General features: G+C 39.3%; 1 protein-coding gene across 1 annotated transcript; it reads left to right on the top strand.

Moving 5' to 3' along the window:
• Positions 1-7433: 7433 nt before the first annotated feature.
• Positions 7434-11515, top strand: rraga (Ras-related GTP binding A). Its single transcript, XM_061740931.1, has 10 exons — positions 7434-7573; positions 7858-7963; positions 8115-8214; positions 8311-8377; positions 8823-9045; positions 10181-10276; positions 10365-10487; positions 10576-10667; positions 10764-10879; positions 10971-11515. The coding sequence occupies exons 2-10, from the start codon at positions 7937-7939 to the stop codon at positions 11072-11074; spliced, it is 948 nt and encodes a 315-aa protein (XP_061596915.1). The 5' UTR covers positions 7434-7573; positions 7858-7936; the 3' UTR covers positions 11075-11515.
• The last annotated feature ends 2645 nt before the right edge of the window (positions 11516-14160 follow it).

Raw genomic sequence — 14160 nt, 5'->3', positions numbered from 1 at the left:
GAAAAGTTGTGGCAGGAAAACAGCATTTCATTACTGGCAGGGTCAGTTATTGCTGACATGCATGTATGAACCTACCCCATTATGGATATTTTGTGGAAACTGTATTAGGCCTACTTTTTATATTGTACATATTTTGGTTATTGCTGTTATTATCTCTGAATAGGAATTTGCATTTTAGATACTTAAAAAAAAAAGTAAATATACGCCAACATAGCCCGTGATGGAGGTTGGGAAAAATGCACAGCAACATTTTAATCATACTTTTTTCGTTAAAAAAAAAAAAAATCATGGACATTTCAGGTACTTTCACTTTTTTTTAAAGCTGAGATCTCAGTCTTCAGTCTCAGTCTTCTGCCGGTTCAAGGTTGAACTGTACCAGATATTTTATGAGCCTCGAATGTCACCTGAGAGAGTTTGTTTGGTTTTTAGATCAACATGTCACAATTCAGTGACAAACGTGCACTGTTAAAGGAGCTTGAGGCTCCTTTTAAGAAATGAGACTCTCTAGCGCCACCCTTCACCGCGACGGCCGTTGGGGGTACTGCAGCCAACAGTGAAGCCGGCACGGGAGAACGGGGAGAACGTGCATGCAGCGTCATGTGACGTCACATCCGCAGCCCAGCGCGGGAAATTCGGGACCGAATTGCAGCACATTTTGCAGCACACAGCCTGTTCAAGGCAAAGGAGAGATACACTAGAGGGCTCATTCTTTTGGGTTTGGAACGCTTCATCTGACATTATTACTAGAAAAATTAAAATGTATACGGATTTTTTTCATAAAGCTTGCCACAATCCGGCCTCAAGCTCCTTTAACATTCAAATGTAAATATTTCATGAATTCAAAGCATTTATATCTGCCAAGTAGCTACCTGTCACTCATGTAAATGTAGGTAAAAAAAATAAATAAATCATGGACATTTCAGGTACTTTCACTTTTTTTTAAAGCTGATATCTCAGTCTTTCAGTTGGGAGTGGTTGGCCAGTTTGAACAACACAGAACAATGGGGTCACAGTGACGTGAGCCGACCGGCCCTGGTTTCGGTTTCACCGCACCTGAACCAATCAGTCCCTGTTTAGGCTTCAGGCTTGACTTCAGCGTTCAGTGCATTACTTTACCAGCAGGTGGCAGCAAACCACCACCGACAATCAGTTTGAAGGGATGTAAATCAAAAACCATCCGGTAGTCAAAGGGTTTCCTGTTTGAAGGGTTCAAAGTATCTTTGGTTCAGGTGAGCAGGTACAAACTCAGCATTCAGAGCCAAAATATTAAACAATTTAATTGCATTTGAATCACAGATGCAGCTCCCAATTATTTTTATTGGAAGTTCATCTGTGTATCCGTGGATTATTTATTGTATTTCCCAAAACTTTGAGAGATCTCTACAGCTGTCTGAATAATAGTGTGAAATGTATATATACTTATTAAGATGAAGAAATACAAACTGAATTTCGTGTATTTTTGCATATACATTTTTACATTCCTCTTTGGCAGATGCTGTTTTGTTCTTTTCGTTATACTTTCCTTAAACTGGGACCAGTTAACCGGGACCAAGATGCCCCACAGATGTTTTCCACAGACTTTCCTGCCCCTGCTGCACTGACTTTAATATATGCTGAACCCTTTTTTCTTAACACTCTTCAAGCTTGTTTTTTTTTCCATTACTGGTTTTCTTCCCAAACTATTTCTCCCTCTGCTTCTGCTTCTGCTTCTGCAATACTCATGTGATGTTTATGCTGCTAAAACCAAAGGATCAGATGTGCTGTTGCTGTGACTTATCTGTCTATATTCTGTTAAGCAATAAACTCACAACAATTAAAAACAATCAGCCAAGAAAACGAGGGAGACTAGACATTAGACACTGACTTCATCAGAGGGAACATTTTTCAAACTTCAGGTCACTTTATGTTATTATTTTCAGTTTTAAAACCACTTGTGCTTTGATTTATTGGTCATTATTGGTGAAGCTGAAATTTAGCCTCCGAATTAGACAACTGAGAAAACACAACGAGGTCCATATGAGTGAAAGAATCAATGTACAGAGTTCAGCATGTTGATTGGGATGATTGGCCTATTTTCTGGTTGCCAGAGAGACTCTATAGCACCTCCCAGTGCTCAGAGGCTCAAACTGTCTAAAGAGAGACAGCCATCACCCACAATCCATCTTGTTTCATTCCTCATCCTTGAATGCCGGTTCAAGGTTGAACTATACCAGATATTTTATGAGCTTCGAATGTCACCTGAGAGAGTTTGTTTGGTTTTTAGATCAACATGCCACAATTCAGTGACAAACGTGCACTGTTAACATTCAACTGTAAATATTTAGTGAATTCAAAGCGTTTATATCTGCCAAGTAGTTACCTGTCACTCGTGTAAATGGAGGTACCTTTGAACCAGTCGCCCATATTAGTTCCTCCAAAACAAACCTGGGCGCCTGCCACGTGTTGCGACGTTCACAGTCACCCAGGGACAGTCTCTTACAGACTATCTGATCTCCAAACCACATTTTTTCAACAAAATATAAACCACAAATGACACAGTATGGGATGACACACATGGGATATGGCTCGCAAAGCCGGAGATGTTTGTTTGAAACTCGGCCTGCAAAGAAACGAGCAGGGCAGAATATTTGCATGCTGTGGTCGAACCTTTCATGTTGCCATGTTGATGCTTCATTATGCGCTTTTATTCAGTGCAGCAATCTGCAAATGTCGACAGTCAAGTCATTGGAATGTTGGCCTTAAAGAACCCAGATCAACATTTGTATGTGCATGTACTGTATGTAACATGTATGATGTAATGGGAAGTAAAACAAATAAAAAAAATAGGCGCCCATCCTAAAAACATGACAATGAATGACTTTAGACGGATCTAACCCTCCCTAACCCTCCCAATGACAATGTTCAATCGAACTACGGTTTTCAATGCTTGGATTCAGCAAAAATATTTTAAAGACATTTAAATACATTGAAATAAAACTGTCACTGGTGATATAATTTAAATACTAAATGTTGAGCAGCAGCTGACTTAAAATGTTAACAGAGGAACATCAGCTTTTCAAGGTAAACATATTGTAACATGACCAAACTATAACAAATCCATCTTTTTTTCCTGTTCTCCTTTTTTTTTCCTTTTTTCCTGATTCAATAAGGTCTGCTCATAAGCAACACAAATTATTTAAATGGAGTATTTCCTAATAACCCTCCTACACAAGCTACTTTCCTAAAGTGTGGACACACATTCATGTATTCATTCATCTGCAGCAGATTGGAAGTGCAGAAACCCTCCAGTTTATCAATAAAGGTTTAAAGATATGAACTAGTGATCGGTGGACCGATCTAAAAATTGATCATATCGATACCAACGTTGGTATTGATATTATCGATACTTTTCTCTCCTGTATGCACGGCTGCGAGCTGAATTATGAGGCTGAAAATGGAATACGGGCAAGCGGTATAAACTATATAAAGGCTGGAAGATTCAGCAGTAATAAACATATCCAAGGATATGAAAGATTATATAAAAGAAAAACAGAGCAACGGTAACAGAGAGAGGAGGAAAGAACAAAAAGCTTTTCCTATGATAAAGTATTTCCTAAAGTATTATTTACTTTGCCCAAATTCAAACCTGGGTTTAACAAATGTATAATCCAAAGGAAAAAAAGTCACAAAACACTTAAATGTCATGAAAATTGATTCAGATTTAGCAATTTTATGATGTATGCTATTTAACGATTCAAAAATATTGGTTTCATATTGGTATTGGTGATACTGACCCTGTATTTAATTGGTATCAGATTGATATCAAATCTTGCAGTATCGCACACCCCGATTACGAACCGGATCTTTATCAGCTTCCTCCACTGCTCATCACCAGATCTCAGTCATTTTGAATTTGACCTTGATGTTGGAAACTAGAGGTCTGCAAAACTGTTGAATCATGGGGCGTGCATAATACTACTCCTGCATTTATGTTTAATGCAGTAGTAATTTTCTGTTAAATAAATAATGAGGCAGTATAACATTAGAGTTCATGTGAGGTTAAATATATCTACATAAATCTAAGACCTGGTAATGTCCGGAAGCTAATAGAAGAAAACCCTAATATAATGTGAATCATTATTATTCATCATGATGGCACTGTGAGAGATTAGGTCTTCAAATAAAGAAGCTGCAAGAAAAGATGTGGATTTGCCAAAAAGCTTTTACAAGCCTTAACTATATTAAAGAAAATACCAGAGGCAGTTTGTTCATAAGGACGGGCGGGGGGGCGGTGCACCACCACGACTAAAAGCATTCACTCTAATGCTCAGTCTTCCTGACTGACAGGTTCAAAATCAATCTCCACGTAGACTGCTGATCGCAGCAACTGAACTTCCTTTCATCCAATGATGAGGAAAAATGGCAGTGAAACAGTTGGGCCCCTTGAGACCAAATGTAAACATCAAAATAGGTGGATAGTAGTATAATGTATATACAATGTAGTACAATGTATAATGTTCTGGAGATGAAATGTGTCTATATAAACATGCCGAAATAAACGAAATAATAAATAAATAATAATAGTAGGCCCATGGTGTCATCGCACAAACAGATTAATTTCTTAACTGTAATGATCTTAAGATTCCACCAAGTGGCACCATTAGGAAAGAAAAAGTGGGGAAATATGTTTATTCCAACAGTAAAGACTTTGTTCATGGGATTTTGAAAGTTTTATTGCTACATTTGTAATGTCATAGTCATATTTTTTTAACTATTGAATTCAATCAATGAATGACTAATAACTGATTCACAATCACCAACTGGAAACCTATTTGTTTTACCAGTGTGTGTCACTTAATGATATCCAAAGCAAGTTACTGTGTGTGTGTGTGTGTGTGTGTGTGTGTGTGTGTGTGTGTGTGTGTGTGTGTGTGTGTGTGTGTGTGTGTGTGTGTGTGTGTGTGTGTGTGTGTGTGTGTGTGTGTGTGTGTGTGTGTGTGTGTGTGTGTGTGTGTGTGTGTGTGTGTGTGTGTGTGTTATCATATTAAGCATATTGTGTTTGTCTGTCAATCTGACTTAGATGAACATTTTAAAGAAAAATTAAAGCTGAAAACCTGTTCAGCAGTTTCCAAACCTTTTCCTGCCATTGTGCCATTGAGCCTGCCCGGTTCGTGACGTGGCAAGCTCTGCACACACAGACTGAAAGTGAAATGATTGGCACGTTGGGTCTGGGTCATTATCTATCTGATCCATCTATTAAAACAATACTGGCCCGATATCTGATATTAACATGAGATCAGTGCAGCCTAAGACACGATGTCTGAACTTTTTGGACCACAATTCATAGTGTATTAATGTAGTTTAATGATAGATGGTTGGAACTGTTGCCTCACATCAAGAAGGTTCCTGGTTCAAAACCTGGCAGGGGCCTTTTTCTGTGTGGAGTTCGTATGTTCTCCTTGTGCTTGTGCAAGTTTTCTCTAGGTACTCTGGCTTCCTCCCACAACCCAAAAACATGTGTATCAACTTCAGCTGTGATTTCTAAATTGCACATAGGACTTAAGATAAGCATGAGTTGTTGTTTGTGTATAATTTCTGTGATCCTGTGATAGACTGTTGACCCGTCCAGGGTGTGGGTTGCCTTTTACCAAATCAGAGCTGAGACCGTCTGCAGCAGATCCCTGTAATCCGAAATTCGAAAGGGCAAATATAAATAATGGAAGGAAGGGACTTCCTTAGAATAATAACACTCAGCGACAGGACTTAAAGTAACACAAGACTTGACCTATATAAAGTCTTGGAAAATAAATATCCCACCATTTATGCTTCTAGCTTCATTGTTCATTTCTTAAAAATGTCAAATTGCTAACCTTTGTTTGAATGCAATTCAATGTTTGTTTGTTTGTTTTACATTCTTTGTTAGTTGACTCCTGTTGGCCATTGTTCCTGTAGTTCTTGTCTTCTCTTTTTGTCTTCTGTGCATGTTTACAAGCCAGAGCTTCAGGAGCTGCATGCTGCCCTGCAGTCCCACCCTCTGATTATCCCACTGCTTGCTTCCACCTGTCTGCTATATGCTTGAAATCATGACCTGCAGTCCCCCCCCCCTGACTACCATGGCTTATGTCTATTACTCTTTGTAACTATTCAAATCTGCGTTCAGTGAGCGAAAAAAAACGAAAACAAATTCCCTGTCTGGCATGTTCATACTTGGCCAATAAAGCTTATTCTATTCTGTTCTATAATAATAATAATAATGTAAAGTCCTAAAAGGTAAAAGCCCATTGAATCTATGTTGTAACCTGGGAGACAAAACCGAGGAATAAAACCCCAAAGCATCATCATCATCATCATTATCATAATCATTATCATCATGCTTTTTTTTTCTTTCTTGTACTGCACTACTTTTATTTTCATTCCAATGTATACTGTTTATATTTTTTAATTATATATTTTTTTACTTTTTTTACCCTTTCGCTGCATGTGTGTGTTGTGTGTACTGCTGCTGCGAATTCCCTCATTGAGGGAGGAATAAAGGACAATCTAATCTAATCCATACCTGTCAAGTCTCCCGTTTTGTCCGGGAAAACTACCGTATTTTACCCCCTCTTTCCCGCCGTCCTCCCGTATTAGTATTTTCCCGTACATTTCCCGTATTATAATATAATAATTTTTAAACAGCAAACTGAATTGTTACTAGTCTCGCGACAACTGCCCCCTGCTGTAGTTTGGGTGGCAGTTCTCACGAGGTTAGTGGCGAGGCGAACAAACAGAGATGGATGTAACTAGAGTACTAGAGTACTCTCTATAGTACTCTAGTCTAGATGTAACCAGAGAGAAGGCATTTCTGCCCAAAAAAGCGAAGACTTTTGTAAATATCTCTAAAAATGGGAAACCAAATTTACTTTCCTAAAGAGGAGCAGTTGCCTGTTCTGAAAGATTTGTAACTGCGTTTTTAGTGTCTCTCATGGGGGAAGGACTGATGTCAGTCAGTGAAAGCCAGAGAGCCACATGAGTGAAAATGACAAATAAAAAGAAAATGTAAATGTTTCACTTGAAGTCAATCAATGTGTATATAAACTGAAAATATTTAAAATAAATACATGTGTTTAAATTCCCTTTGTGTTTTCATTTAGGCTCCATCATAGGAATTACATACATAGGAATGTCCACAGCATTTCAGGGTCAACAAAGGTCGAAGTATCAGATTATGACATAATTGTAGCGTGTAAGTGGTTAACAGGTAGTTATTTTGGACTTCTCTTAAATCTATCTTAAAATGTAAGATACTGGACCTCGGTTGGGCTGGTTTCCCGTATTTTAAATCAAAAACTTGACAGGTATGATCTAATCTAATCATGTGACTCCTGTGAGACAACACTGCGGAATTAAAGTCCACCTATAGTCACGTGACTCCTGTGAGACAACGCCGCGGGATGAAAGTCCGCGTACCGTCATGTGACTCTGAGCGTAAACAGGAAGCAGCTGATCCTCTGTGCGCTTCCAGCGAGTAATGTGTGCGGCTCTGCTCCCAAAAACAACCACAAACCACTGTGTAAAGTTGCTCGAACACACTCAACCGTTCTACCCTGACGGGGTAAGTAGGAAACACGCTACTAAATGTGAACTCAGACGTTATATTTAAAAACGAGCTAGCCGCTGTAGCTTCGTTAGCTTTAGCTCCTGTGTTTACTCCAAGCAGAAAAATAGTTTAAATTAACTTCTATTGGCGTTTTTACAGACTGTTATGCGTCTGATATGACCCAGACACGTTGTGGGTTTAGTAGTCCTTTCTCAGTGGTGTGTTTAACTGGGTTGGAGGTCGTTAAAGGGTAGATTTGCTGCTTTAGTAGAGCGAAGTTGATAGTTGTTGGTCCGCAGGAGAGCAGCTGCAGACGCTTCAGTCATCTGACCTGCAGACAAACCAGAGGAATCCTCTCCACCGCGTCTGCTGAGGGGGATGTCAAACACAGCAATGAAGAAAAAGGTACAGCAGTGGCTTATCCTTGGTTCAGTCATTAATGTCAAGCTTTTCATGGTCAGTCTAATTAATTTAGAGGCTGACTTTTGAAACAGCACCTCAATATGTTGTTATTAGATTAAGAATAGATTGTTTTTCTTAACTTTTTTTTTTTCAGGTGCTATTGATGGGAAAAAGTGGGTCTGGAAAGACCAGTATGAGATCAATCATCTTTGCTAATTACATAGCTCGGGACACACGTCGCCTTGGAGCTACAAGTGAGCCCTAAAGAGTCCTTACATGTGACATTATACTTTAATTGGGGATGTTGTGATGATTTTGATTTAAAATTATCCCAATTTTCTGATCAATAGTTGACGTGGAGCACTCCCATGTTCGGTTTCTTGGCAATCTGGTTCTAAACCTGTGGGACTGTGGAGGGTAAGGCTCATCTTGTTATAAAAAATTTTATTTGCAAAATATACAGCTTATACATGTTGCTCTACAATTTGTAAACATATTAAGTCTCATCGTCTACACATAGACGAAAGAAAAGGAAGAAAAATTAAAAAGAGAGAAAAAAAGAAAATGGAAAGAAGGGAGAAGGAAAACATAAATAAATAAAAGTAACCTAGAATTTAATTAACAGGGCATCCTTGCAAAAGCACTTACATTCTCCCGGCACTCCATAGTGATAGTTAAAGAATAACCGTAACAGTTGTTATAATAGAATATTTATCTGCCCCATGTACCCCATCTTTCATTTATGTTTTCTCCCTCAAGCAGTATCTTATCATGGGGTGATAATATATTATTTTCCTTTTTTTTTCTCCAGTTTTTGCAAATTCTTCAAAGTTAATTATTCTTCTTCTTTTGAATTCACCAGCCAGGACACCTTCATGGAGAACTATTTCACCAGCCAGAGGGATAACATCTTTAGAAATGTGGAGGTTCTTATTTACGTATTTGATGTTGAAAGCCGTGAGCTGGAGAAGGACATGCACTATTACCAGTCGTGTCTGGAAGCCATCCTGCAGAACTCCCCCGATGCCAAAGTGTTCTGTCTTGTGCACAAAATGGACCTGGTTCAGGAAGACCAGAGAGATTTGGTGAGTCACTGATGTTTTTCTGCATCATGATTGCTGCTTTCTAGTCCGCATCAAGCAACTCAAATCCATGACAACACACAACGATGTCATGAGGTTGAATGTATAAAGTACAGCATTGTCACCCAGCTATGGCATCATGAACAAAAATCAAGATCCCACTATTTTAACATAAACAAAACTTTAGAAAAATCAAGAATTGGAAAAAAAAAAATCCTGTACTGGTGGTTTTAGACTTGCAAAAGTATCTTAGCATTAGCAGCTATTATCCTCTTAAACCCCTTCTGTTCAAACTGTGTTGCTGAAAACACAGAAGCATCTGCAGAATTTACAAAGTCCTTGTATTGATTTACTCTTATATTTTGTTTATTTTGCACAAGAGCAGTGTAAACACACTTACCATACTTGCTGTACCCACTGCAGTGTTTTTAAAGGATTAGAAAAAGGATAAACAGAGAATCTGATTTTAGTTGTAGAGTCAGACATTTACATAAGTGGCTGTTGATTATGGCAATACCAGAACCTGATGGGATATCAATTTATTATGACATGATTGGAAGAAGAGGGGGGACAAAACACAGATCAGTCCATTCTTATACCTCCAACATTTATATTAAATGTTATTCTTCTTTGGGCATAAAAAAAGTCAGCAATGATTACCCACCTCAAAGCCTCTTGCTGTGTTTCAGCATCACTTTCAAGATGTCTGACACTCTGACACTAAAAAGGAATCATCAGTGTTTTTTGATTCAGGAACGGGAGGTGGACGGTGGAATAAAGTGGATTTCTGTTGAGTGGAACAACTTTTGAAGACCATGTACATACATGATTGATGGTGTTGTATTTGTCCATATTGCCTGTATTGTCCATGTTTCAAAGTATTTCAGGTGTGGTCGTTAGATTTTTCAGCCAAAACATTTGGTGTGTGTGTGTCTTGTTCAAAGATGCAACTTTTAGTTCAAATGTCTGTGTCCTCTTTGCTCCCTGGACAAAATGGGAAAGTTGACGTAAAATCTCACGTGGCATTTTCCATTAGGGAATCGTGTTCGTAATGTTTGTTACATGTTTGGATGTAAATACAAAAATCCAGCTTGTTTAATCTTTCTTTTTTTTTTCCTCTTCTTTCATGTTATTACAGATATTTAAGGAGCGTGAAGAAGATCTGAAGAGACTGTCTAGACCTTTGGCTTGCACATGTTTCAGGACGTCAATCTGGGACGAAACCCTGTATAAGGTTGTGAACCTGACTGGCAGTGTGTTGTTTTTAATGTTAGCTGATGAAGTTGAGAGTTTAAGAAGCATGTTAAAACGTCTCTTTGCAGGCCTGGTCCAGCATAGTTTACCAGCTCATCCCAAATGTCCAGCAGCTGGAAACAAACCTGAGAAATTTTGCACAGATCATTGAAGCAGATGAAGTTCTTCTCTTTGAGAGGGCCACCTTCCTGGTAAGACTGGCCACTTCTTCTGCTGCAGCATCGGCCAAAGTCTTGATCTACGTATTCAACTCTTGATTTTATTTTTTTGCAAATGCAGGTGATCTCCCACTACCAGTGCAAAGAGCAGCGTGACGCTCACAGGTTTGAGAAGATCAGTAACATTATCAAACAGTTCAAACTCAGCTGTAGGTGAGTCAACGCTGAAAATATATATCGCTAGCAATCTGCAGAACATCTGCACTTATCTGCTCGCTGATTTATTATTTATCTGTTGTTTTATTCCAGTAAACTCGCAGCCTCTTTCCAGAGCATGGAGGTGAGGAACTCCAACTTTGCAGCCTTCATTGACGTCTTCACTTCCAACACATATGTCATGGTCATCATGTCGGACCCCTCCATCCGTGAGTAGTGAAGAAAGCTTCTGTCTGCAGGAAAAAAACAATTCAGAAAGAAAATCCAAATAATAATCCAACCCTTGTGCCTATTTTCCAGCATCTGCAGCCACTCTCATCAATATCCGCAATGCTAGGAAACACTTTGAGAAGTTGGAGCGCGTTGATGGACCCAAGCACAGCCTGCACATGCGGATGCGTTAGCCCACGCTTTACTCCCAGTGGATACTCTCAGCCAATCAGTCCACAGAGCGCAGACAGCATGCCGTAGTCTTGCAGCTCAGATAAAAACGAGCAACCCCGGCACCTTCTCTATTTTATCTTCACATTCAATCACCGTCATTATGGGAGAAATCTTATTTTCTCTTGGTCTAATTTTTACAGTGATCAGGAGTATCTTGGAGAGTGATGCCTTCTGTTGAGATATTTGTCCTAACTTGACACATTAAAGGAAAAAGAAAGTTGTGTTTACTTCAGAGGGGACTGCCTTTGCTGTCACACGTGTTGTATCCGTTGGAATGGTTCACTCCAGGCAGTGAATTGAGCTGATTAGTGACGCTGGCTCCAGAAGATTTGTGGCGGACTCTGTTTGACTTTCAAATGTGGCTTGTAAGCTGTTACAAACAATACACTTTTATTCAGAAACCTGCTTTCAGTTCTTCTTATCTCACTTCCCACCCAACACCTGCAAGAACTGCAGAGTACAAACAGATCTTCATGGTGCTGATTGAAAAGTCCTTGTTAGGCATTTTAATCCCGATACTGTCCGTGCAGGCGGGGGCCGAGTCAACACTATGCACCAGTTGTCCTTTACACGTGACACACAACACCTGTTGAGTGAGGCAACGGCAGCATGTTTCCAGCACACCACAACCAGTGAACTGTGTGTTTGTGGTACTAAAATCACAGACAGGTGTATGAAATGTAAAGTAAGTTTTGATTTAATTGGTTAATATTTTAAATATTGCTCCCCAGGCCCCTCGAGACCTGCTCTCAGGAGTATCGTACTTCAATGGATCTTTCGGTGTCTTTACTCTTAAGAGCTGAATCTTGACCAAACACACATGTTACTTAGTTGTGACTCTTTCAAAGAACCATCAGGCAGACTTAAAAACAAATATAATTTAAAAATAATCATCACTATTGTGTTAGAAAATAATATCCAACCTCTCAGTGACTGCAAATGGCATATTTTAAGGGTGCTTTAGATAAAATAATGCCTGTATCGCACCAAGGCCATCTTTATAACAGCAAATGGCATCTGCTGATGAAGATTATGGGATTTACTTGAAACCCGTTTAAAAGCCAGTTAGTGGTCTTTGACTTTGGTTGCTCTGTCAGCGCACGGTTCATTAATGGGAGTCCTTCATGAATTAATGGATTCACCACAACTTAACTCATTGAACTGTTGGCACATTATTCTAACACGAAGCACTCTGAATTACCCAGGACACGCTTAAGCTGTTTCTGGAGGAGCTGGGTTGTAGCGCTGTGGTGTTTCCATTAGTTGCAGTTAAACATGTCCACAAGGTCATTTTGGTTTTATATCTTGACCTTAGAGTCACATTTCCTCACTTCATATAACACATTTGTTGAATACAGACAACCTCACCAAGTCATGGTGCTTTTTAATCACATCTACAACTGTCGTTAAAGTTCTAAAAGGCATTTTTTATTTGTTATTTTAAATTAGAGGGGTTTTTTTTCAGTCTACAGTTAAAATATTGAAAGTTGCGACTCGACTTTACTTATATAGCGCTTTTCAGAGTGCTTTACGCAGCAAAATAATATTTCAAAATAGGCAAACATTTAAATAAAACATGGTTTATCCCCACCGTGCAAAAGTTTGGGCACCCCCAATAAATTTCAACTTTAAAATGACTTGACCAAAGCTCATTCATTGCTATGCAAGGCCAGGTGATGAAAATGTCCAAGCCTTATAGATATTCTGGGTCCATGAGTGGCTCTAAACAGCTGCCTGGTCCTCAGAAAAGTAAACGCTCAGAAGAGAAGGGTTCCTGTAAGAAGATAGCAGCGTGTTTTCAGGCAGCCTCTTCCCCAGTATGTAATTTGATCTGAAAATGTTAATGGGAAGAGCGGATGGCAGGTTGGGGTCTGGATGTTCGATGAGATTTTACCAGAACTGCTTGTAGGATTTCCAGATAATCAAAACAAAGAACTCATTTGACTACGAAGAGTCTCTGTCTTTACTATGTAAAGAAGTTGCTGCACAAGTAGACATCTTGGTGTTTTTTTTTTTTTGTTTTCAGGAAATTTAATAAAAAAAGGTGATAAATTTCATGAAAAATGTCACAACTGTTGAGCATTTGGGTGGATCTAATGTGCTTCGGCTCTGCTGCAGAACAAATCATGCTGTGTCAAACTTCCTGGAGCCCTTTCCTCTTTTTCTTCTTTGGAAAAATAAACAATTAAATCAGGAGGCCCAAGCCTTTACGTGCCGTTGTATTATTGAAAAAAAAAGAATCACCCTTATGTGTGTGCCTTGGCGTTGAGGTTGTATCTGTGGTGAGATTGGTATCTCATGTGCTGCAGACAAGACGACGGCCGACCCAGCCTGAATTCATCCCACTGGTAAGTGATGCTTTTCTCATGGTACTTGATACCAGCCACTCTTTAAAGTGGCTGCAAAGGATATGCATGCACCGTGTCCTGCATCTCTGCTGTAGCCAGCTCTCGGCTGCAGAGGCATTGTTCCAGCTGCCCTTATCAACACTGCTCATGTGGTTGAGTTGCATCCTGGAATGCAAAGACCGAATGACTGGAAAATCCCCATCGCTCCTCGGAGAATGAGTCTGCACTAAGTTGATGGCATTTAGCAGCTCAGTGCTGCAAGTTGCTGGTGATTATGACTTAATCTTTAAATAAATGTGATCTAACACAAGTAAAACTGGAATGCAGTGCTTAAACAAATCATTTGTATTTGATCTAAGACATGAAAAGACATCAGATTTTGAAAGAGCTCTTTAAATGGCCCATAAAAGCAGGAATAGATTAGAAGACGAGAGAGGTCAGATATTTGATGCAGACTGAACTTAGTGAGATCACTGAAAAGTAATTGTGTGCAAACTCAACAAATCAGCTTCTGCCATCTCTCTCTAGACGTTTTACCCCCCCAGGAGCAGCAGCACAGCATAGTGTGCACAGGACCTGAGCAAAATATGTGACATGTAAAGGGAGCTGAATCCCTCCGCTGATTTAAACTCGCTGTTTACATGTGACCACAAAACATCCAGCAACTTCAGTACACCTTTTAATCTCATATAGTTCCT

This window comes from Cololabis saira, chromosome 14 (assembly GCF_033807715.1).
Source record: "Cololabis saira isolate AMF1-May2022 chromosome 14, fColSai1.1, whole genome shotgun sequence".
Lineage (NCBI taxonomy): Eukaryota > Metazoa > Chordata > Actinopteri > Beloniformes > Belonidae > Cololabis > Cololabis saira.
Note: the sequence above shows the minus strand (reverse complement) of the source record. Positions and strands in the feature narration are given on the sequence as shown.

Bases quoted from the DNA above. Each gene is read 5' to 3' on its own strand.
- rraga (XM_061740931.1), top strand. From the start codon at position 7,937: ATGTCAAACACAGCAATGAAGAAAAAG. The intron at 8,378-8,822 runs GTAAGGCTCATC...TGAATTCACCAG, and splicing joins AACCTGTGGGACTGTGGAGG to CCAGGACACCTTCATGGAGA. The intron at 10,277-10,364 runs GTTGTGAACCTG...GTCTCTTTGCAG, and splicing joins GGGACGAAACCCTGTATAAG to GCCTGGTCCAGCATAGTTTA.